A 24571-nucleotide genomic window follows, 5' to 3' on the forward strand; every position below is an offset into this window, starting at 1 on the left:
GATGAGAAATGCTAGAGCACATTTGTATAAGTAATAAGAAGGAGAACCAACGACACAGCAGAAAGGAGTCTCAGGATGCGAGGAGACGGATCCGAAGCACAGCAGGCGCCGCTGTCCACGGCATCGGTGAGCGTGGAGACGCTCCTTCTCGCTGGCGGAGGAGGGAGGACGCAGGGCTCTGCCCGGTGTGATCAAGGTCACGGGCACAGGCTCCGGGGTGGCCGTGAACCCCAGGACCTGCCTCCCCTGGAGCAGAGGCCAGGAGTAACCCCAGATCCTGGGGCGGCAGAGGGGAGGCGGGACCCAGACCCCCGCCACGTGCCAGGGCTGGATCCACGTGTGCCCAACGGGGCAGAAACTCCGAGGGGGATTAACGTCAAAGTGGACCCGCTGAGACGTGGAGACATTTGCAAAACTTCTTATCACGAAAGTCTCACGCGGGGTCCACACTCCCGTGAGATCGACCCCCGCTGAGGACAAGCCCACAAGTGACAAAAAGAAGGTGTCGAGCAGAAGGCAAAGGCAGACACATCTGAAACAGCAACACACATAACAATTTTTTTCTATGAGTGAAAAATACAGAAACCAGCAAAAAAGTATCCAGCATTTGATGTTACAGGTCAGACGCAGGGACAGATGGGACCTGGGGGACAATTTGCGGAAACCACCCACAGGGCAGCCCTGAGGCGTGAAGGGGCAAAGCTAGGAAGGGCCGTGCGGAGACCCAGGGGGAGCGAGGCCCGGCACCCGTGACGAGACCCCCGCGAGGACAAGAAGGAAATCCAGGGAGTGGACGTTTACGAGAGCTCACAACGTCCAGCTTCTTACCTGTTACCCAGGGACCCTCACACACACACAGTGGGCACTGGGGTTGCTCCCTTCTGACAACAGGGAAACTGAGTCATGGGTGAGAGCAGGGCCTGGGAGAGGCGATGGTGCACGCGGTAAGGGACGAGAGTCTTGCGGAACTAGGGAAGGGCACCGGCTGCAGGGCCCATTGGGGGCTGAATGGACAACAGCCAGACCCCTTGACCGTGGGGACGGTGTCTGGGAGCACGGGTGCCAGGGGCTGAGGGCAGAGCTTGCCTCTGGGGGGGTCAGGGCCATGGGCAGGGCTGGGAGAAGGAAGACACGACTTCCTGACCCCGGGCTGCTCCATGGGGCACAGGCACGGCTCCATCCCAAGTGGGGTTAGGGTTAGGGTTTGTCTATGACAGCATCTGACCTTCTGGAGACTGAGCAGCAAAGCCCGGTGGGGCCGTGGGAAGCCAAGCCAGGCTGAGATGCCCGGTCAGCCAGCCCAGCCCCCTCTGTGCTCCACCTCTTTCCCGGAATGGCTGCGTCCAGGCTTCAGCGAGGAAGGCTGTCTCGGGTGCCAGGCCCCACACTCACCACGCCCAAAGCAACCCCCACTGCGCCAGCCTCACCCCTCAGGGCAGAGCCGACTTCAGGTCACAGGACGCACCACAGCCACCACAGCTGCTTCTGACACAGCCCAGCTGTGCTGCAGTAAGGGAAGGCTCGCGCATCAGAGCCCCTCTGACTGGGCCACACGGCGGCTACGACCAGCCTGGACCCGCCCCAGTCCCCGGACACCACATCCGTCCTGCGGGGACGACTCAGAAGCAGATGTCCTCCCACCCAACCAGCGCGGAAGGGGCAGGGCAGGCGGTGCACGTCACCCCCACCACACCCAGGACACGGGCGGCTGGTCACAGCCACCCGCCACCGACGTCAACCCTCCCTCCACTGCGGCCTTTCTGCCGCTGGTCTCTGCACCTTCCACAGGCCGCGGACCATGCCCGGGAGCCCCACAGACTCGTGGCTTCTCTCTCACCCTCCCCTGAAGGGCCACTAAAGACACAGCGAGCTACAGGGGAGACCGGGGCACGGCCAGCTGTCAAGTGCTCCCCGAATCTAGCCGAGCCCGAAAGGCACGAGGAACCCCCAGAATAGGAGTCTCTGTCAGTGCGTCACTCGTTTCCTGAAGTTTCCGTCAGTAATGGGGTGTTCTCTCCCTCGCACTCTGCCCACCACTGAACGGAAACTGAACGTTTTCAAGGCACGGCACGCTCAAGGCTGCCCAGGCGTCAACCACCCAGGCAGCACCGGAGCCCCTGTTTGGGAAGCGCCACCAATTAAACAGGTTCTCATTTCAAGAGCCCGGGACGCAGGGCTGGCGAGTAGATTTCCCCAAAGCAGCAGCTCATCTTTAAGTGGCTCCGCGAGGACGTCTCTGCTGTGCAGCAAGGACACTCGTAAATAACACTCCTCAACAGTTAATTATCTGAACAGCGAGTGCTGTGAAATCTGAAGTTTCCAACGTGAGAGCGCAGGTTGGTTTCCGTCCACGCTGACTTACGAGTGGCAACATGCCACTCCGGGGAGGACGCGCGCCCGTCATTCTGTGTATAGTTCATTAAACCATCACGCGACGGGGAGCACGGCCGTCGCAGGGTTTGGAGGTGAGTACCCCAGGCTGTGACTGCTGGCGGGGTGTTCGGTCGAGCAGCTTTTTGATATCAGCGTAGCAATGTTTGCACACGGCGGGGGTTTCATAGGTTTTAAATTATGGAAGCATTCGTCCTTTTGTATCGCCTTTCCCCAAATATATGTCTTTAAATAGTGAAGATAAAAAAGTATGCCCCACTGAATCCCAGAAGGAGAAAATAATTTCTCATTTCACAAATAATTACTCATTTTCACAAATTTAGCAATTATGAAACACGAGGAAACTATGATTCCTGAAGGCCTCTCTGGTTTTCAGATCCACACCTGCTTTTTCCTGGACAGTCAGCAAACCCTGACTTCAAAGGCAACCTAAACATCGCCAGTTTGCCAGGCACCACAACCGAGCATTCCAGCCAATGGGAGGACTGACCTGCTCCAGCCCCCTGGTCTCCCCAGACGTCAACGCGAGGCATTTCATAGCTGAACCGACCCACGGCCTCACCAGAAACGAGACCGACGCCGCCGATCGCAGGCCAGAGGGCACCCCTCGTGGTACTCACCGACCCAACTCCGGATTGAAGAATTTTCAGGCCCGAGGCTTCCTCCAGTTTGTCTTTGTTGTCAACTGTTAGGAAAAATCAAGAAGAACAGGGTCAGCTTGGAGAGCTCGGCCATCTCGAGACACATCAAACACCCGCCTCCTGACAACTTCAGGCGCAACACCGCCCGGACCACCTAACGCGCAGCAGTGCTGGGAGTGAGCCCTGCGCGTGGCCCCGCTACCCCGCCAGCCCCTGGGCGGGCACGGCTGTGCCTTCGGTTTCGGCCGTGGGGTGACGTCACGGCAGGGAATCCACGGAATCGCCGCGAAGACTCGAAGGGAGACTGCACGGAGACATGATCTGCAAACTGTGAAGCCTCGTTTTAAATTATGTCACAGTTATTAACTATGTAACTATTGGGAAACAAGTTCCGCTAGCATCAGGGACACTGAGCGCGTGTTCCCGCCGCCAGTGCCGGGGCCCCTTCATTCCCTCTTGGTCACACCCGGCAGGAAGCAGGCCGCGACAGTTCAGCTCCCATCAAAGCCTCCTGCTAGCCCGCTCCTGACTCAGGGTGAGGAGGGCTCTCGGAGAACGAGTGCCGCCGCCGTCACGCTGAGAGCGAGGGGCTCCGGGACAGGTGGCGGACGTAGACGGGACTCGGTAATCTCAGTGCTCGCGGGTGAGCCCCCGAGCAGAGAGGAGGAAGGTGCCAGAAGGCACGGATCCTGGCTTACAGTTCTGTAGGGATATTTTCCTGGACAAAGTCCCGTCAAATGGAAATGAAAACCAGAAAAAATACAATTTTATTGCAAATCCCAGGAATGAAGAGTGCGTTGCAATTGTGATTAATTCCGAATGAGACGGCAAGAGAGCACGATCGCTTTCCCCTCTCGTTGTGACGCACCTTCACAGTCTCAGGAACCCAGTGACGTCTTCCGTCTTCCGGAGGCAGACAGACGAGCCCCTGCTGAGCCTGCGGCCCCTGCTGGGGCCTCTCACTGTCTGGGGGAAGTTCCTCCCTCTGAAGGAAGACCATCTCTCACACGCGTGATCGCCGTGCACTGAAGGGCCGAGCCAGGCACACGGCAACGTGGGTGAGAGCAAAGCACTCCCGCGTGAGGGTGGCTGGCCCGGGAGGGCAGGGCGGGCGCGGAGGTGAACCTCGGCGGGCAGGAGCGTGCTCTTCAAAGAGACGGAGCACAAAGGACCGACGTTAACGTTCTGTGAACGCAGGGAGCATGGTTCCGAGGGCAGGATTTCTGGGGTGGGACGAGAGGACTCTTGCAAACAGGCTGAGGGACAGAGCACACAATGTCACTTTAAAATACTCCAGGTATTGCTACCGAGCGGTGACAGATCTCGGGGTCAGGGATGAGAGGCAGCCCGACCATTAATCGGGTGAAATAACCCATCCAGACTCAGCAACTTCCACGAAGGCCCGGCAGGGAAGCTCTCGGATCTGCGGGCCCAGGGCCTCCGCCTGGCCCTGCCCTGGGGCGTGAAGGCAGCGCAGACAGGCCTACGGATGGTCCTGCTTGCTCCCAATAACACTTTCATGACAACAGCAGAGGGTGGGCCTGCCGTGACCACGGGCCGTGTCAACGCTGTCCCAGCCCTGCCTGCGTAGCGCTTGCTGTATACCCAACGCTGAGGTCTCAGTGTAAGGCTGGTGGCAGGCACCCCTCCCCACTCCCTAAAGCTGTGAAAGCAGCAGCAGCTGACTGCGCCCGCCGAAAATAACTGGACGCAGACAATAAGCCAGACGCAGGCAGTTTCGGTTCCCGGGACTGAGCAACAGACTCCGTTTCTTAGAACCCGCCAAAACCCTCAGTGCCGCTTCAGGCAGCACAAAAAGCCCTCGCCCCCTCCGAACAGGCGCGACTTCACTGGCCCCCTCTCTCGGGACCAGTGAACCTCGTCCGGGAGTGCTCTCTTTCCCCTTCCCCCAATAAAGCCTCGTTGCTCGCCCCTTTTCACTCTGCTCGTCTTTCTCTGCCGCCGCCCATCCAAAAACCTTACACTCAGTATATCGTGTTTCCTGGATTCAGAAATGCCCCCCCCCCAACATTCTCCCACGACCGGAGTCAGGCGTGTCTTGGTGTGTTGTGCGCAAATGCGGCGGCGATTCCCGGGAGTTCCCACCCCGCGGGCCAGGCAAGGCACCGTCCAAGGCCACCTGAGGCAGAAGGAGTCCTTGTCTCCCCCGGCGACTTCCCACAGGCCAGGCAGGTGCCCAGCGTGGCTGGGATGTGGCCCCGCAAGCCCCATGTCGACGGTGACCCAGTGGTGCAGGTGGGACCTTGCGCACGATGGCTGGGTGCCCTCCCGACGGTGACGATGACGAGTGGGCGCTCACGGTACTAGTTCACATGACGGCTGCTGGTCAGAGCAGCCTGGCCACCCCATGTGACGCGCCTGCGCCCCCTTTACCTCCCGCCGTGATGGGAAGCCCCGAGGCCTGCGCCAGAAGCAGATGCCGGCACCAAGCTCCAAGCTTCGCTACAGACTGCAGAACCCCGAGCCAAGCGCGCCTGTCCTCATAACCACCCAGCCCCGGCGTTATGGCAGCACAGCATGCGGGGAGGGCCCCACAGCAGAACAGGTCGGGCACCGCCACTCGGCGGATGGTGATGGGGAGGGTGACCTTGCAGCGCTCTGTGCGACCTCTGCAGCACCAGCCCGCTGTGGCCTGGTGGACGCTGTCCTCCTGGGGGGCCCCGGAGCAGGGCCTCCCACTGTGAAAGGCTTAAACCCTTCGAGCGCTACGTCTCCTTTGCTGTGTGCGCAGGAGCGGTTTGGGGTGAGTGTGTCTGAGTTCATGCCGTAAATACAAGGTCGTCCTAAGCCGTCACGAAGCACCTGCTACGGTTTGACGGCGCCATCTCCGCTCGCTCCGCGGCCCACACCAAGACCCAGCGGGATGGGGCCCGGCGTCTGTGAGCTCCTGGCGGACACGCCCCCCAAGCTGGGACCTCGGGGACAGTCGGGCCATTTGTTTTGTCTCTCGGGGTCTAAACTGCACCTGCTGCTTAGATGTTCGTGTTCCTAGCGCCTCTGCGCTCTCTGCGGGGGCCCCTGAAACCCAACCTGACTTTTCCCAACTTCAGTCTGGTCAGCTCAAAACCACCAGCAAGTGAGGCAAACAACCTGATCTCGTGTTGTTTCTGAAGAACTAACAGGTTTTTAAAAGAGTACAGGGGACTGATCATTCTCGAGCTTACCTAAGACCAAAGGGTAAGTCAAAATCTAAATATTAACATAAATATTTTTAAAAATGAAGCTGGAAGCTATTAAATACTTGCTACACGCCAAGTGCTGAGGCCAGCACTGCTCTACATGACCTTATCTAAGCCTCAAAGCCACACGGAATGTAGGCTCAGAAATTGGGAAACTGAGGAAACGCAGTGAGCGGCAGTGCTGAGTCAGAGGTGGGTCCGTCTCTGCCCAAGCTCCGCCTTTTCTGCCCAGACACCAATTTCCCGACAGGTGCGCCCACTCAGGGAACCGGGGATTTGAGACTGACCCTGCTGGGCGGGGGCTGGGAGAGAACCATCCCAGTCCTCCCTCGGCTGGTCCTGCGTCCTGGTGCAGCAGGCCGGGGAGTCCCGTGTCCAGGGCCCAAACGGAGGGAGCAGCATTCTCAAGCCGCCGTCCCAAGAGGAATCCCTGGACCGACTGCGGAGCTGTGTGGAGGGGGAGGGGCCGCCACGAGGAGGGGAGGGGCTGCAAGGTGAGGTGAGGGGCTGCCAGGTAGGGGGGAGACGGCCTGCCAGGTGAGAGAGGAGGGCCACCAGGTGAGGGGCGGGGCCACCAGGAAGATGGGGAGGGGTCACCAGGTGAGGGGGCGAGGCCAGGGGAGCCCCAAGGCAGGACCTCAAGGGAGCCCCTCATCCACCCAACAGAAGTGGTTTCCTCCAGAGTCCCTCTCGGGACAGCTGAGAAGGCGGCTCTGGGTCCGTTTTCTGCTTGTGTGGACTGGACTCTGCTCTCCACAGCCGCACACACTCTGCTGCCCCTGCAGGCCCCGCCCACCCGGCGAGAAGCCCCGGGGGCCGCGTGACACACTGTCCCCATGCCCTTCTCTGCACTCCTGTCCCCACACTCCTGTCCCCGCTCTCCTGTCCAGCACTCCTATGTCCCCTGCACATCTACCCTGTACCCCCATCTCTGCAAGGAGCCACCTGTGTCCCAGGCTGTCCCTACCACATTATTTCACTAATGTGGTCACATTAGTGACCACATTATTTGTTTTGTTGATTAACCTTTTGTTTCACCCTCAGAAGGACACAACATCATCTAGAGCTGCTGTTTCCGAAGTTTTGCACAGACAGGAAATCCAACCTCCGCTTTTGCAACATGCATCCGCGTAAACCCACGGTCCCAAGACAGTCATGCGCCTGCTTACAGTCCAGATTCCAGTCTGTGGTCTGGAGCATGATGCCTCAGTTTCCCCTTATGGAAACTGTCGCTCCCAGTGCTGATGTTGGAGTAGCTGGGGAGACTACGCAGGAGCCCTCGTGGGCCGTGCCCAGCCCAGGCTTCGGCACACAGCTGGCGGTTACGCCGCGTGCCCTCGGACGGGCATCTTCCAGGTCTGGTGGCGGCCAGGCCTGGCCTCATAACAAGAAGGTGCCGTGTCCTCTCGCTCACGGCCTGCCTCCAACCCGCCACCATACACGTCAAGGCTGCCGTCCACTTCCCAGAGACCAGACGCCGGCTGAGCCTCCCTGGCGATGCTGTTCCAGACAGCTCCGTCATCGGGGCCTCCTCCCCTGACAGAACCGCTGTGGCCTCAGGGCAGAGGGCCTGGGCTCTTCCCGGTCCACACCGTGAAAGTGGCTGGATGTCCCTCCTTTGTCCCTTCCACGGGTCCCGTACAGGGCGTTTGGGTCCCTCAACGGCAGGGCCTGTGTGGAAACCCTGACGTTGTTCCTGCCCCTCCCAGACTTACGAATAAAAACCCTTGGGTGGCCCCTCCGGCCCTTCCTCTGGCTCCTCCGTGCTGCACCTGCTCGCTCGGGCGCTGCCCACGAGTGAGGACGCAGGGTCTCTGCCCTGCTGAGGCTGAGGGCACGAGCAAGGAGAGGCAGGTGTGCCCAACGTCCTTCTCTTAAAAGAGGGAGGGCCGCTCCAGGGACAGGGCGGCCAGCAGCAGTGCGGGGGCCACATCTCCCAGGACCTGCACCCCACTTTCGCGATGTCATCTAGGGGTGCACGGCCTGCTTCGCGGGTGTGGGACCAGACCGAGCAGCGCCTGCCACACTCCAGGCCTTCACGCGTGACACGGCCCCTCCTCCTAACCTGAACTTGCCCTCCAACCTGAGGGCCACCTCTGGGCCTGGTGACCTTCCCTTTGCAGCGTCTGCTCCATCCTGCAGCCCTGCGGCACCTCCGCCCAGAATACGGGATGCTAACCCCCCTCCATGAGGAAGCCTGACTATTTCCACCTAAGTAACAATGAAGACAAGGATGACCCAGGAGTAGATCCCGTGCTGTGCATTAGTAAACTGACTTTCAGATCTACCTGAACCCACGCATTTTGTTCTTTGGCTCTGTTTGCTCAACAGATGGAGACTCTGTCCACACTCCTCCCTCCTTCGCAGGAGGACCTTGGGAGCAGCCACGCGTCCTGGCTGGGCTGAGGCACGTCGCGGCTGTGGGCTCCCCGCTGACACCTTCGCAGGAGGACGGCAGAGGGCTCGGCCTGACGCTCCCCAGGGAGCCGTGCTGGCTGCCGGGGCCACCGCTCCCTTCCTGTCCGACGGCACCCAGCACACCTCGAGAACCCTGTGGTTGGCTGGAAGCCCGCAGGCCCCGGGAGGCGCCGTGGATTCTCGAAAGGGTCCAGATTCCAGAGTCCCCTGTCTTCCGGCTCTTTGCCAGAGACATCTCCTCAGAGACGCCGGACGCTGTCCTGTCGCGTCTGCGGGCTCCTGCGCCCCGAGCGACGCGGTGTCTGTGCACACGCCGACCTTCAGTGGCTCTGTGCTCCTTGTGGCCCTTGTCACTCGTGGACTGCAGCTCCTTCCAGCGATGCTTGTTCTCACTGCTTTTTGCACTTTAAGATCTCTCTTTGGGGGAGACGGGCGGAGAGGCTGCGCGAGTTTGCCTTTTCCTGGCACGGACTGAACGCTGTGCGTGTTCCTCGGCACGGCCCTCCTGGGGGTTGCTTCCCTTCCTTCCTTTCTTCCCTCCCTCCCTTCCCCCACCCCTCTCAAACATTCCCAGAAGTAAAACAGTAGCTCCGTGTCTTCAGCGTTTTTTGTGAATCTCAGCCCATCCCCACGTCCTTCCCAACATTACTCCTACATGTCGTTGTTCCAGAACATTCTCTCCGGGTTCCCTAAGCGTCCGTGTGGGTTTCTTTCCACACATCCCTTGTCCAGGCGTTGTGCTGTCTGCTGCACCCCACATCTGACGCCTGCGCCGGGGCTCAGGGCACGTCTTCCCCTCCAGGTCTAACCGTGGACTCACCCAACCTCTTTCTGGAAACGGCGTTCAGGGCCAGAGTGAGTATCTGACGACGCCACCACTTCCACTCCTGCGTGTGAACTGCACCAGGACGCTGCTGCGCCTTTTAGCTCTTTGCAGGGCATTTCCCAGGAGGAGGGGCCTTGCCTCAGCCGGCCGGCCGGGTGCTCGAATTTCAGCTCTCAGTATTTTTTCAGGCCAAGTTCTGGACTCAAAGTCAAGCCGGTGCGTGTGGCTGTGCAGGCAGGCCGGGGTGAGGAGACACAGGAACAGAGTCAGAGAGCAACGTATAAAGCCCGTTTTTATCTTCATGGGAGACAAAAAGGGTTTCCAAACACAAAAAAGAAGTCCTTTAAAATTAAATTCACTAGATGAAGGATATGCAAATTACCTGAAGAAGCGGAACCTCATAATGTTCTCAAAATTCTGCAATAGCCTATTTAATTAGTATTTTAATTTATCAGACTAATTCTTTGCACTTGACAATTTATGCAGCATTCCGTATAATTAAGCATGTAGCGACAGTGGAATAATTTTGCCCACTCTCTTTATCCCGGTTATTTTAACCTGAAAGAGCGTGCAGAAGTCTCCCTGTGATCTAAATTACAATGGGGCGACTTAATGGCTTCGCTTCATCAGGAAGCAGGAGGACAGGGAGGCCGTCACCGGGGAAGCCTGGGTGGCGGCTCCTCTGGGGAAGGTCCTGGCCCCTCACGGGGAGGAGCCTGGTTTCTGGCCGAGATGGAGCCCTGCTCACAGGGCAGAGATCTGCGTCCCACACACAGCCCAGCTGGAAAAGCCGCCTCGCTCTGCCACGTTCCCACACCCACAGGCTGGGGGGAGAGTCCATCAGTTGGCTCGGAAACCCGGGGACCTGGCCGTGCCCCCTTTGCATCCTGCACGGAGGCCGCCCAGCCGCACGGCTCTCCCTTGAGAGGAACCGGCCCTGGAAAGGAAACAAGATGTGAAGGGACGTGTGGTCAGTGCGAGGGGCGCAGCCCACACCCCCTTCCAAGTCAGGACCCACGGCCGGCCGCAGCATGGAGCCCGGCGAGGCCCAGGTGAGCTGCCGACACCTGCCCTGGGGAGCAGGCAGGGCCTGCTCTGGACCCTGCAGCGGCCGCCTGCAGGGCTGCCCGGCCCTACCACCAGCAGTGACGGTGCCAGCCCGGAGGCTGCACCCCCACCCGCCGGCCACCCCGGAGGCTCCGCACACACTTTGGCTCTTTCTCTGGAGTGACCTGTTGCCCGGAGCCTGGGAGTGGGGAGGTCTGCACAGGGTAACGTCAGGCAGGAGAAAGACGACTGATCCCCACCTTGAGCTGCTGCAGCGGGAAAGCGCGGGATTCCGCACGAGGCGTGTGCTCTCCTGCGACGCCCAGAGACCACTCGCGCGTCTCTGCCTTTGGGCTCCTGGTCCCGGCGGTGTCGCGGGTCAGGGCGGTACCCACAGCAGCGTACGGGGGAGGGAACCGTCTTGCAACACTGAGCAATTCCCTTCACTTTCCCACGTTTGTGCGTGTCGGTCTAGACCTAACACACGAGTCATGCTGCTGGTTCATGACATCAGCGACTGGATGGATGATAAAGCGAGAATTGCACCTATTTTGTTTTTATAAAAATATTGACTATAATTAAATTTTCAAAAAATAGAACTAAAAATTCAGTTTTATTTAAATAATTTTGATTGAAAGCTTATATATTTGTGAATTATATTCTGTTTTATAATTTTCATAGCTCATTTTGAAGAAAAATAATCTTTGAAACACAATTTTAATTTCAATTTAAAATGCATTTTATAGTTTTGATAAAAATACTTCTACATTTTATACCCTGTGTGCAAAGGCAGTGGGGTCATTTCTGTCTAAAACACATCAATTTCATGAAAATCTTCATTAAACAATATAATGATGTTGTGAAACAAGGGGAATAAAATACATTTTTAAGTAAATATGCAATAATTAGGACTTACACGTGTCGTTATTTTCACCCAAACCTCGCCAGCCCATCAAGAGAACACCGCCACGTGCACGACGGTAATTCAATACAGCTGCCTTTTACATTTGGCTAATTTTCAGGTTATGCATATTTAAACAGACTTTTTCATTATGAAAAAGTATATATTTTTTGAAGTATAAAGATGGAAGTTTTTAAACAGCCGCAAGTTTGACATACACTTTTAAATGCTTAGAAACCTGGCGTGGAGCCCCCTCTCCCGCCTGCGCTCTCGCCTGGGTCCCCGGGTCCCTGGTCACCCGCCCAACCTTGTCCCCGCAGCCCCTCCCTGTCCCTTCCCCGCCCCCCCCCTGCCGGGCCTGGAGCCCCTCCCAGCGGGGCCTGCTCTCCCACCCCAGGTACCGCAGCAACCCGCGGCCCGTCCAGCCCTCAACCCGCTTCGTCGCCCCCCGAACACTCGTCACCCTCTGACGTGACATACCCTCGTGTATTATCTGGGCTTTCACCTGAACGCAAGTCCAACAACAGCGGGGATCTGCCCCAGCGCTCAGAACAGTGTCTGGCGCACAGGAAGTTCTCAGTGAAGATCTGTCCAGGGAACGAATAAGCGATTTGTGGAATTAAGGAACAAATTCACGCTGGGGTAATGTCAGACCATCATCACCACCAGGACTCTGACATCACCGCTATCATCTCATTGCTGGCACTGCGTTGGTGCTGGCCCGGGTGGTTTTCCTGTGCCCCCAGGCCCGCAGCTCTGGGGTGCGCATCGGTCCACAAGCGACATCTGAGCCCGCCCTATCGGGACTCCCGTAATTAACTCTCTTCTGATGTAGGCTGCCACCCCGCCAGCGCAGGCTCGAGATCACGCAGACACCTTCCCACGCACAGCCAGACCGGGCTTCCCGCTTCCCACACGGTTACGTGAACCCGACTGTTCGCCTGCGAAGCAGACGCCACCGCTGACGGTGTCAGAGCACAGCCGCAAAGACGGCGCGGGAGGGCAAGCGTGTGTGGCGTCTGCGATCCGCCCAGCAGCGGGGGCACATGCTGTGATGTGCCGTGATCCACTGCTCCGCAGCAACACGAAACACGGGCAAACGTTTTGATGTTAATCATTTTACATCAAGTCATCTGAAAGTAACATGTTGCCACAATGTTTGGATATTTAATTTTGCTAACTGTCAGAAAGAATTAAAATAACCCGGGAACATAACTGCTTTCCTGACAATTGTTTACTAAAACCAGAGATATCATTTAAACCCTAACTCTAATAGAGGGAGAAGGGAACGGGGGTGCCCTGCCCTCGCTGGAAACGGCAGCTCATCTCTCCTCTCCTCCGCTCTGGTCGCCGCAGGCCCTGGGGCAGAGGGAACCAGGAGCCCCGTCCAGGCTGCCGCGGTCTCGGGGGGAAGAGTGTTTCCGTGGCCTGTGAATGTGGGTTGGTGCCTGACCCCCCAAAGAAGATTAGAGGCAACGGCAAAATAGAGGTTCCACCAGGACCACCCCCCAGAAGTGTCCGCCGATTAGCTAGCTCCTCCACATGCTGATCTCCAGTTTAAAAAGGTGCCACGTTACATATTTAAAACAATGCAACGGTGTGGTGGCTCATGCCTGTGATCACAACACTTTGGGAGGCTGAGGTGGGAGGATCACTGGAGGCCAGGAGTTTGAGGCCAGCCTGAGCAACATAGCAAGATCCCATCTCTAAAAAAAAAAAAAAACAGCTGGGTGTGGTGATACATGCTGCAGTCCTAGCTACTTGGGAGGCTGAGGCAGGGGGATTGCTTGAGCCCAGGAGTTGGAGGCTGCAGAGCTATGATGATGCCACTGCACTCCAGCCTGGGCGACAGAGCAAAACCCTGTCTTTAAAAAAAAAAATATATATATATAGACACACACACATATATATAATATATAAAAAAACAATTCGATGACCAAAGTCTCACCCTGTTTAGAAAAGAAAGATGTTTGGTAGGTGAAACAGATGTTTATTTATTGACACGTGTGTGATATGCGTTGTTTTACTAAATGTGCTCATCACAGTTTCCTGGAAAGGGTCCCCCTTGTAGAAATTTTTTTGTTAATTTGTAATTCAAAAATATTAATATTTTATGTTTCTATTCAATTTAAATATTATGCAGACACCAAAGAATATTTATAAAATATGTGTCAGCTACAAAGAATAAGACAGCAAACACTCGTGCCGTGCCCCACCCTGAAGAAGAGAGAAAACGTGAATGTCACGTGTGATATTTGCAGTGAGCTCTTGTTGCCCCATCGAAGGCGGTGACTCTCCTGAACTCTGGGTCGACCATTTCCCTATTTTCTGCAGACTGTTTTACATACGTGTATGTCCCTGACCACACATTGCACATGGTGGAACAGTGGCGTATGTATTCTTCTGTGATGTGACTTGTTTCTTTTCCCTGACTCTGTGTTTCTGAGGCCCAAACTTGGTTTTCGCGTCACTGTGGCTCACCCATGTCCAGTGCCGTGTGGCTACCTTATCCACATACAGTTTGTTTCCCGCTCACTCGTGCAATCCAGGGGTACAGGGATGTTGCTTTGTTTTCCCTCCGCATCTCCAACAGTGCTGCCGGGAACATTCCTGGACACGTCTGCAGGCGCACACGGAGAATTCTCTCCAGCAGAATCACTTGGACACAGGTGTCCCAAAGTGACCGTGTAAATTCGCTCTCCTGCCACCAGCGCGCGAGACTTTCTGTGGCTCCACGCCCTCGCTAGTTTGACACGAACCGTCGCCTACATGGTAGCTGCACCAGGGCACCTCCTTGTGCCTGCGACTTGCACGTCTGATGACTAATCGGTTTGGGCATCTTACTGTTCGCTCACTACTCACGCTTCTTACACGAAATCTCTGTTTCTCTGTTTGCCCATTTTTTCTATTGGGTGATTTGTCTTTTTCTTGTTGCTCTGTAGGAGTGCCTGACACACTCTGCATGCGGAAACTGTCAGTGACGTGCGCCACGACGGTCTGACCTCAGTTTGTGGTTTGGCTTTTTAAATCTCTTGATTTTAATATAGTCTAACTCATCATTTTCTCTAAGGCCTGCACTTCTGGTATCTTGCTTAAAAAATTCTCTCCCAGCCCAAGTTCATAAAGATATAACTCTATATGTTATCCTAAAAGATTTAAGTTTGCCCTTCACACGTAAGCCTTACATGAATGTGATCTGAGGTAGAGGTCGTTTCGGTTTTTCTGATTGAATCCCCAATTTTCCCAGCGCCATGTAGCGCACAGGCCGTCTGCGTCCCCTCCACCATCGAGCAGTTCCACGCGAGGGCCGCTCCCGCCTCCTCCGTCTGGACCCGGGTGTCTGCTGCCCAGACCCGCACCGTCTCGCTGCGGCGTGAGGACCACGCCTGCTGCCCACACATGTGCAAGGCAGGTGCCGCACCTGGATGTTTCTCTTCAGGGGCGTTCCGGCTGTTTTGGCGTTTTGTACTTAACACATTTTAGATTCAGCTTGTCAAGTTTATGAATAAACAGATCTGCCAGGATTTTGTAAAATTTTATTGAATATGGGGGTTTGGGATAATTAACATCATTATTCCCAATCTGTGAAGATGTCAATGTCTCCTTTTACTTAGGTCTTCTTCAGTATCTTTCACTGAAATTTTATAATTTTCCCCACAAAGGTCTTCCATATGTGTGTGTGTGAATGTCTGGGTGTGCGCACATGTGTGTATCTGCAGTACTTTACATTTTTGATGGTATTGTAAATGGTTATCATTGTTTAAACTGCATTTTCTTTTTCCTAAGTATAGAAAGGCAACTAACTTTTGCACATGATTTAATACACAACAACCTTCCTAAACTATCTAATTCCTTTAATTTATCTGTTTATTCTTTTGTCTTTTGTGAGTAAACAATGAGCTCTACCGCACACAATGGTAGGTTTGCTTCTTCCTTTCTAAATCCAGCTTTCATTTCTTCTCCCTACCTCGCGGCGCTGGCCGGCCCCTCCTGCTCACCAAGGGGTGACACGCACAGCTTAGCCTCGTTTCTGCTGTTGAAGGGGAGGTTTTCAGGGCTTCACCGGGAAGTACGATGTTTCAGTGGCAGTTTTTTACATCAAGTTAAGAACAAAGCAGTCCTACTTTACTAAACATTTTCATTAGGAAGGTATGTTAAATTTTAGCAAATGCCTTTAACCATATCAAGATAAAATAATTTTCCCCTTTTCATCTGTCAATGTGGCAGACTACATTAATTATCTTTGCAGTGTTACGACATAAATTGCTCATGGCATATTTGTAAAATAAATTGCAGGATTTAATTTGCTATTATTTGGCTTATTAATAGTTTTTACATCTACGTTTTTAAGGAAAATTTCTCTCTAATCGCCCCTCTTTGTGCTGTACTTACTGTGTTTTGGCACCAAGGTGATGCTAGCCTGAGGAGCTGAGCAGTCTGAGATGCTCGTGCTTGACTCGTTCATTTGAGTGTGTGGAACGACTTGCTTATGAAACACGTGGGCCTGACGTTGTCTTCATGGGGAGATTTTAACTATTAATTTAATTTCTTCCTTAGGTACAGGGCTACTGAAGTTTTCCATTTTGCCACTGCGGTTATGCTATCTGAATTTTGAAATACGCTGCTACAAACTGTTCATAATGTCCTCTCGTCCTTTACATGTCGAAGCATCCGCACCTCATCCGCTTTTAATTCTCGGCTTGTTTATTTTTGCCGCCTCTTTTTTCATTATTTATGATAGTTTTTCAAGTTTGTTTCTTAAAAAGAAGAAACATTTTGCTTTTTAAAAATCTTCTCTGTTCATGTTTGTTTTCTACTCATTAGTCTCTGACTGCAGCGTCGCCGTTTCCTTCCTTCCGTGTTCTTTCAGTTCATTCTGTTGCTCTTTTTCTAATTTCTTAAATTAGAAATTTGTTTAATTGAGTTTCGGTCTTGTTTCTTTTTTAACATAAACAGTTAAGGTGACACATTTCTCTCAACTTGCCACTTTCAATGTAAACCCCAGGTTTGGAAATATAATGCAGTATTTCCATTTCTATGTAGTTACATATTTTTTAATTTCCATTTTGATTTCTTCTTTGATCCCATAGTCCTTAGCAATATGTTTTTAACTTTCCAAACACAGGCTTTCCTGGTACTCACATTGGTACTGCCACGGCACTGCCGTCTGAGAGTGCACCTGGGAGATGTCGATTTGCACAGACCTTCTCCCTGCGCTTGAAAAGAACACGCATCCGCCTTCTCCAGCTGCCCGTCGGATTCCAGCGTGGTGCTCGTGTTGTGAAATCTGTGCTCTGATTATTTTCTGTTTGTTTTATTTCTCACTTACGATGTGAAGTGTATAAAGCATCCCACTACCAGCATGGATCTGTCTGTCTGTCCTCACGGCTCTGTCCATTTTTGCTCACGGAGTTTCGGCTGGGTGGTCGGGGCAGGCCAGCTGGGATTGCCACGCCTGTCATGACACAGGGCGCCTCTCCCTGATAATGCTTTCCCACTGAAGTCCACTCTCGATGTAGCTACTTTAACTTTGTTTGATTAGTATTCGCTTTGGTTACAGTATCTTTTTTGATACACCTTTGTGTGTCTCTTTATCTGCCTCTTACAAACAACTCACACATATGTACATATCTACACTTTGTTTCTGATTTTTAGCTATTGCCTCAGAGATTTTGATGGTCATGTCTCACATCCACAAACATCTGTGCTGTCTTTCTAATATTATGAAGACCTTAAGATACTTTAACCCCAATTACCCTCATCCCATTTTTATTATGATCGTTTTCATGCTCACTGTTACTATTTTAGTTCTGTCTTGTTTCTGGCCTCACAAGACAGCATCTTACACAGTGTGTTCTATTAGGTGCATTTGTACATGCAGTTTTCTCTGCTCATTATTCCTCTTGCGTCTTAGCTCTTATTTTCTTTTGCCTATTATACATTTTTTAGAATTAAACTAAATGAAGATTCGTTGGTTACAAACTCTTACTTTTCTAAAGTATCTTTATTTAATCCTTAAAAAATTAAACTTCATTATGGAAACATGTTTTCCTTGGTAACCAGTTCTAGGCTGATGACTATTCCCCCCTTGGTATCATGCAGACGTTATTCCGTCTTCTGCGGAGAAATCAGCCGTGACTCAAACTACTATTCCTTTCTGGACACCTTGTCTCTCTCCCTAGATGCTCCAAGGTTCTCTTTGTCTTTGATGCTCTGCAGTTTCACCATCGTGAATCTAGATGAAGCCTTTTCCTTCTGCTCCAACCAGCTTCTTAGATCCTAGAATCGGTGCTTGCATCAGTGATGGGAACTTTTCCAGCCGTTATGTCTTCAGAGGCGACCTCTGGACAACTCTCTTCTCGTGGGACTCTCATGAAATCTATAGAAGATTCTCCTGCTCCGTCTTCTGTGACTCGAACCTCATTTCACGTTGGCTATTTCTCTCTCTCTCTGTGGGTGGCATTCTGAAAAATTTCCTCAGTTCTATCTTTCAGTTCACTGATTCCCTCTTCAACTATATCTAATCTACTACTGAGTTTAAAATTTCTATTACTACATCTGTCACTTTTAAAAAATTCAATTTTTAAAAAAATTAGTTCATTTTTAAGACTATTGATCTTTAGGTTATACTTAGCTCCCCCTTATATTCCCTTAAACACATGAGAATACTTAAATTTATGCTCTGTGTCTGACAGCTATGATATCTGAGGTTTTACTTGGTTGTTCGTTTTTTCAGTTGACTTTTGCCATAGTGCCCCGTTCCCTAGTATGCTTTGAATTTTTTTATTGTGGACTCACATTTCTTTAAATTTTACCTGAGGGTGTTCTTTGAGACTAGGGAGAGAAAAGATTCCTTCAGAGAGGATTTGCACTTCCTTCTGCCGGCATCTGGCAGCCTGATCCAGTTGGGGTCATATTAAAGGACATTCTTTGCTCAGGACGTGAGGGGCTGTGCAGGCCGTGTGTTCAACCGCACGCTCCTGAGAAGGCCGATATGTGCAATGGTCAGTGCCCGGAGGGCCATGCCCTGCCCACCCCACATCCAGCAGCAGCGCTGAGCGTGGCAACCCAGCATCCTCCAGGGCGGGGGTGGCTGCGGGGGAGGTCCGCAGGTCTGCGCTCAGCTCACTGCTATTCCGCGGGTCACAGTTCTTTGGGATCCCACCTTCACGTGGCAGATCTTCCATGAGCCTTGCCACATGAGGCGTGGCCTAGGGCTTGCCACCTGCCCTCCAGAAGGTCACAAGTGCTGAAGGTCAGGTTCAGCCTGGTTTGGAAGATGCTCCTGGGGGAAGGGGTGGCATCGTAACCCACTATGTCCCTGTGTCTCAGCTTTCACTTGGTTTGGGATCCCTGAGAATTTCACTATTGCCAGATACCCGATGTGCTTAAATTTTTTTCTCCGTCTCATCCTATTCCAGCATTTTGTTATTTTCTGAATGAGGTCAGTCTCAGTATCTATTTTTTCCAGCCCCTTCTGAGACAGCTCCACCCCCTGTTCCACTGTTCTGTGCTTCTGGAAGAATTAGTTTTAATTCAGGTTTCAGAAAAACCTCACAGGAAGATGAATATAAAATAACCTCATGATTTTATATTACACAAAACATAGCTAAAAACAAATGTGTATATAAAATTGCTGATTATTCCATTTTTTATGTAATTTGCCACATCCCTTATCTGGACTGTGAACTAGAGGCGGCATCGATCCTTCTCTTTGCAGGTGCCTTGGGTGTGGACGCTGGTCTCTCCTTCGCCCCAGAGCTGCGCTTGCTTTGGGTTCTCTGCTTCCCACACGTCCAGGGAGCAAGGCCGGGTCTGAGGCTCGGCCCCCAGATGGCCCCGGCTCCTCAGCAGGGCTCAGTGACTAATTCTCACTGGTCTCAGACTCTTCCCTGGCCTCTGAACAGCACTGCCCAGTTCAAAGCAGGGGCTAGAGGTGGGAGGCCAGGACTATGAGCTAGAGACCATTTCTCGTGAGTTGTGAAGAAGCACATGGTTTAGCTACAATGAGCTGCTCTCCTTCAATTATCTCTTATGCATAGGACAGAGCCCCGAGGAAGGTTCTGGAAGCAGATGCTAGAGAGGCATGAACGCGTGACTAGAGCTGTCCCGTTTACATCCTGAGGGGTGCTGGGGCATCACCGCGGAACTGCTTCCAACTCACAAGTGTGGCAGAGTCAGGAGTTCACGCTGATGCACATCTGCCCCTCTGCCCGCCGAGACCCCGCGACAGGAATGACCGCCACGCGCCCTGTCTGCTCCACGACAGGCCCCCGCTGCGGCGGGAGCTGCTGCTTCACTCTCTTTGCCATTCCAAACCTCCTTTTTCCTTTTAATGTCCTGTATAAAGTGCCGGCGTTGAACAGGCTCCAGCCTCAAATGCAAAAGTGCTCGTCGGGGCAGAGAATCTGAAAGGCATCTTCTCCTTGGAAACTGAAAGGTCAATTTGTCAACCCCCCACCTCAGGGTGCCGAGAAAGGCTCTGCAGCCCTTGTTTTCCAGCCATAACAAGGTAAATAGATGAGACTTTTATCTGCGGGTCTCCTGTGAATTCTGCGAGGGGGCAGGGCTTCGGCGAAGACAGGCCTTTGCTGCACGGTAATAATAATGACAGGCTGGTAAAAGCTGATGTCAACTCCAATTTCCAAGTCATTTTTCAAATTATTTTAATTAGATATTGTTTCAATCTCACTTACATTAATTTAATATCTGATATCAACATTTCAGTTTTCAATTTGTTCAAATGATTTTTTTTCAGTCTGCCTGGTTGACTGGAGTAATTTAAAATGCAATGTTTATCTGCAGCAATTTGCAACGCGTGGTCCTGGGCAAACTGCTACGTTCAATAAAAGTGACGCGGAAGGGAGGGCCCAGGGTCTCCTTTGGTGCTCAGAAAATGGAAATTGCCTCCTTATCGTTTATCTCTAGCCACTGAAGTGAGCAGGCAGAGCCAGGCCCGGCGCTATAACAACAAGATTTTCCACCAATTTCATGTTGTAATTGGCTTTCCCAATGCAAATTTCAGTGAAATCTGACTGAGGTTTTTGTATCAAGAGGCATCTGAATAAATACCTGCATTCCCTCATCACCACACTTGCTAGCAATTTGCGGCCCTAAGCCTTCAAACCGCCCCCAAAGGCCCTTCCTAGACGCGCTGTGCCGTAGTTTCAGGTTCCGAGTGTTTCTACACTTTCCCTTCCTCCCACGTGTCGGCACAGACATGGAGAAGAGGGACCTACCTCTACGAAGGCAGACAGGCAGACGGGAAGCTAGGTTAGGCCTCACCGCCCCACTTAGGAATGCGGAGGAACCGGAGATTCTGACGTGTTCTTCTAAGACAAGACAATTAGCATTATTCTTCACGATAATTAGAAATACCTAGACCCATATTTTTTGAGAATTTTGAAGAATTTAGAACAGTGAATGTATTCTCCGAATACTTGAGAACAATAAAAAATCAAACTAAAACATCATCTAGATGACAAAAGATTAGCAATCGAAGAGTAGGAAGGAAACGCAGGACAAGAAGACAAAAGCACAGATGGTTACGAGAAGTGTGAATAGGCTCAGTTATCCTCACAAACTCTTCAGTTCTATCAAACTGCACACTGTCTACAGGAAATACGTATAAAACAAACCAGTTTAGAATGAATAAAAACTGAAAGGGCAGGAAACCTAATCTCAAGTGCATAAACAGAAATAAAAGCCGGGTCATCCTACTAAGATCAAGGCAACATACAAAATTTAAAAAAAAATTACTTATTAGAGTAAATAGGGCAATATTATATTAATTTAAAAAATTACAAATGAAGGTACGGTTTCCATGCACTGGTGTGTGCCAAGAAATAAATCAAACTTTGAAATGAATAAAGAAGAGCTGACAATAGTGCTGAGAGGGGCCCCCGCGGCTTGACAGACAGACGGGCCTGTGACAGTCATGCCTGCCGGGTCCTCGTCTGAGCACTGGGCCGCTGGCACTTGGACGCACGTAGCATCCACCCCGCCACGGGCTCCTGAGACGGGCACTGGGAGTCGCCCCGTCGTGCTGACGCAGAGGGTCCCAGGGGTTCAGGAACTTAGCTAACGTCTCGGGCTGTAAAAGGGCCGTGTTGGAAACAACGTACCCCCACGGGGGTGCAGAGGGAGTCTCAGAGCTTCATCATCACAGACGGTTCTGCAGCACCTGATCAGCTCTATGTCCAGACACCGAGGTGTAACTGGTAAGATATCGGGCCTCAGAAAAGGGCTTCCTGTTTTCCAAATCATGAAATCATACAGGGCGCATTCTCTAATCAAAATCTAACAAAACTGAAAATTAGTAACCACAGAAAACAAGACTCTGCAATTAGCTGGGCATTAAAAATACCTTTTCAATAACTCTTAGGTTACAAAAGAAATGGAAAATACGATCACAGAATATTTTGAAAATGATGATGACGGGGACCCTTCTAATAAAACTGAGTGCCTCGTGACGGGAGAAGACGAAGTAAACACGGCAGGCACACAATCTAGGAAGGCGGAGTGAACAGGACAAAAACTGTGAGGAAGGAAATAGAAATTAAGTAATAAAAAGATACATTAATAAATTATAAAAGACAAAATAGGATTGATGAATAAATCCAAGAGCTTGCTCTTAGAGAAAAAATACATAATCTCTTAGTAGAGGTCTAATATCAAAAAAGTAACACATTTCAAATTTTTTTAATTTAATTTGTTACCATAATTTACGTTTTATTGTTCATCTTCTATTGATAATGCTAATAACTGGAGCCTACATGCCATTCAAATTTTAAGACGACCAAAAGTTAATAATGAGAAGGAAACATAACCACAGACGTACTGGACGTCCAAGAGTTACAAGCCAGTAAGACTACTGATATTTACATATCCGTGAATAGTCATGCCCCGCATGTGATGTCTGGGCAATGGTGGACCACGCGTGTACAGCAGTGGTCCCATAAGGTCATAAAGGAGCTAAAACCCCCATAGCCGCCGTAACACCAGAGTGCAACGCGTTACTTTTCTATGCTTAGACATCTTCAGGCACACAGACACTCACCATTGTGTTAAAACTGCCTGTGGTACCCAGCACAGCGACACGCCACACAGGTCCGCAGCGACAGGCCATGCCGTGCAGCCGAGGCGTGTAGCAGGCTGTGCCGTCTAGGCGTGCGTAAGCGCACTTTCGGTGTTCGCGCAACAACAAAATCACCTGGGGAGGGATGTCTCAGAGCGTGTCCCCGCTGTTAAAGCTGCACACTAGACTGTGTAAGAACTCGGGACTGTTACAGAATTGAGCTGTGATCGAATAACATACAAATTACTAAACTGGCTAATGTGGGGACAGAAATCTGAACAGATAACTGTGAAAATACAGGAAGGTTGTCAAAGAAGCCTCCTTTAGTAAGAGTATTTAATACAAAGCCCTGACTGTAACCTAGAAAAGTCCTTTCAACTTTGAAGAACAATACAACTATTTTGTATCCATAAAAACTTTTTAAAAATAGGCATAAAGAAATTTTAAATAAAAAATAAAATTAAAGGCAAATCTAAACAACAACAAACAAACAGACACCTTTGAAGAATGAATGCTTCCCAAGCCAGCACCGAGTCCCGGAGTCCACCAGGTGGGCACAGTCGGGCGCTGCTCCTGCTGACAAGGGCCTGCTGGGTGACCAGTGGACGGTTTGACACCACCGTGAGCGACCCCGATCTGGCATTAAGGCCCCGTGTCTGTTGCTTGAGCACCTACCTGATTCTCCTTCCCTTTGGATGTGACGCGCTAGACACAGAGCACAGATGATAAAGCGTTTGAAACTTCCAAAGCCACTTGAGCTAAAGGTGTGTTTCGTCAGTACGTTTCACAAGGCACAAGTTAAGAGTCAGCCTCACAAACGAGCCACCTGATCTTCAGCAAAGGCGCAAAGGCGGTTCAGTGAGGAAGGATTCAGTGAGGAGGGACGGGCTCTCAGCAGCGGTGCCGGAAGAACTGGACACTCACACGCCAGACAGTGAACCCAGACATCGACCTCACACCTTCACAAAAACTAATTCGAAATTAGACTTAAAGGTAAAATGCAAAACTATGCAATTCTAGAAGATACGGAGAAAGTCTAGGTTACCTTGGGTTTGTGGTGACTTCGTTAGACACACTACACCAAAAGCACAATCCACGAAGGAAAAATTATCAGTAGGATTTCATTAAAATGGGAAAGTGTTACTCTGTGACATACACTGTTAAGAGAATAAAAGGGCAAGACACAGACGGGGAGAAGATATCTGAGAAATCTGACAGGGGCTGTTATCCAAAATGTGCAAAGGACTTTCCGGATTCAACAATAAGGAAACAAACAACCCAATTAGAAGGAAGCAAAAGACCTGAACAGACACGTCAGCTTATCTGGCAGACGGGCATGTGGAAGGACACTCTGCGTCATCCGTCACTACAGAATTGCCAATTAAAACGCAGTAAGATACGACTGCAAACCTACCCAAGTGTTCCAAATCCACAGTACGAGGACGGAATGCAGGGAGGGTGTGGAGCAGCAGGAACTCCACCCGCTGCGGGTGGAAACGCAAAATGGAACAGCAGTTCCATCTGGCAGTCGGCACGGTGAGCTCTCACCAAACTGAGTGTGCTCGGAATCATCACCCAACACGCAGTCTCACTCTCTGGTGTTTACCAAATGGGGCCGAAAGCTCAAGTCCGTACAAAAACTTGCCCGTGGATGGACGACGGGGTATTACTCAGCACGGGAAAGAAGTGAGCCGTCGAGCCATGAAGTCACGTGGAGGAACCTCGAACGTGCGTCACTGAGAGGAAGAGGCCGCCCAACAGGGCTGCGCACTGCGACTCCGCCGGGTGACATCCGGGAAAGACCGAGCTGCAGAGGGCATGAGGAGGCGGGGGCTGGTACCAACGGGCAGAGCACCGAGGACTGTTAGCGCGGTGACGCGACTCGGTGGGACGCCATAAGGGTGGCCCTATGTCCCCACGCCTTTGTCCAAACCTACGGAATGTCAACACTGCTATGGTTAGCACGGTTTGTTCCCTCGGAAACTCACGCTGAAATCTGACTGCACCGCGTGGTGCTGGGAGCGGGGCTTGTAAGGTGGTTAGGTCGTGTAGAGACGCTGATGCCTCCTT

The 24571-nt window shown here is 51.9% G+C and overlaps 1 protein-coding gene across 1 annotated transcript in view; it reads right to left on the bottom strand.

Annotated features, from left to right (window-relative positions):
- Positions 1-24571, bottom strand: part of PTPRN2 (protein tyrosine phosphatase, receptor type, N polypeptide 2) — a 500467-nt gene that overhangs the window by 240711 nt on the left and 235185 nt on the right. Inside the window, exon 11 of the mRNA XM_012658102.1 lies at positions 3012-3076. Within this exon, the coding sequence (XP_012513556.1) occupies positions 3012-3076 (65 nt within the window). The remainder of the gene's footprint in view (positions 1-3011; positions 3077-24571) is intronic.

This window comes from Propithecus coquereli, unplaced genomic scaffold, assembly GCF_000956105.1.
Source record: "Propithecus coquereli isolate 6110/MARCELLA unplaced genomic scaffold, Pcoq_1.0 Scaffold571, whole genome shotgun sequence".
NCBI classification, from domain to species: domain Eukaryota; kingdom Metazoa; phylum Chordata; class Mammalia; order Primates; family Indriidae; genus Propithecus; species Propithecus coquereli.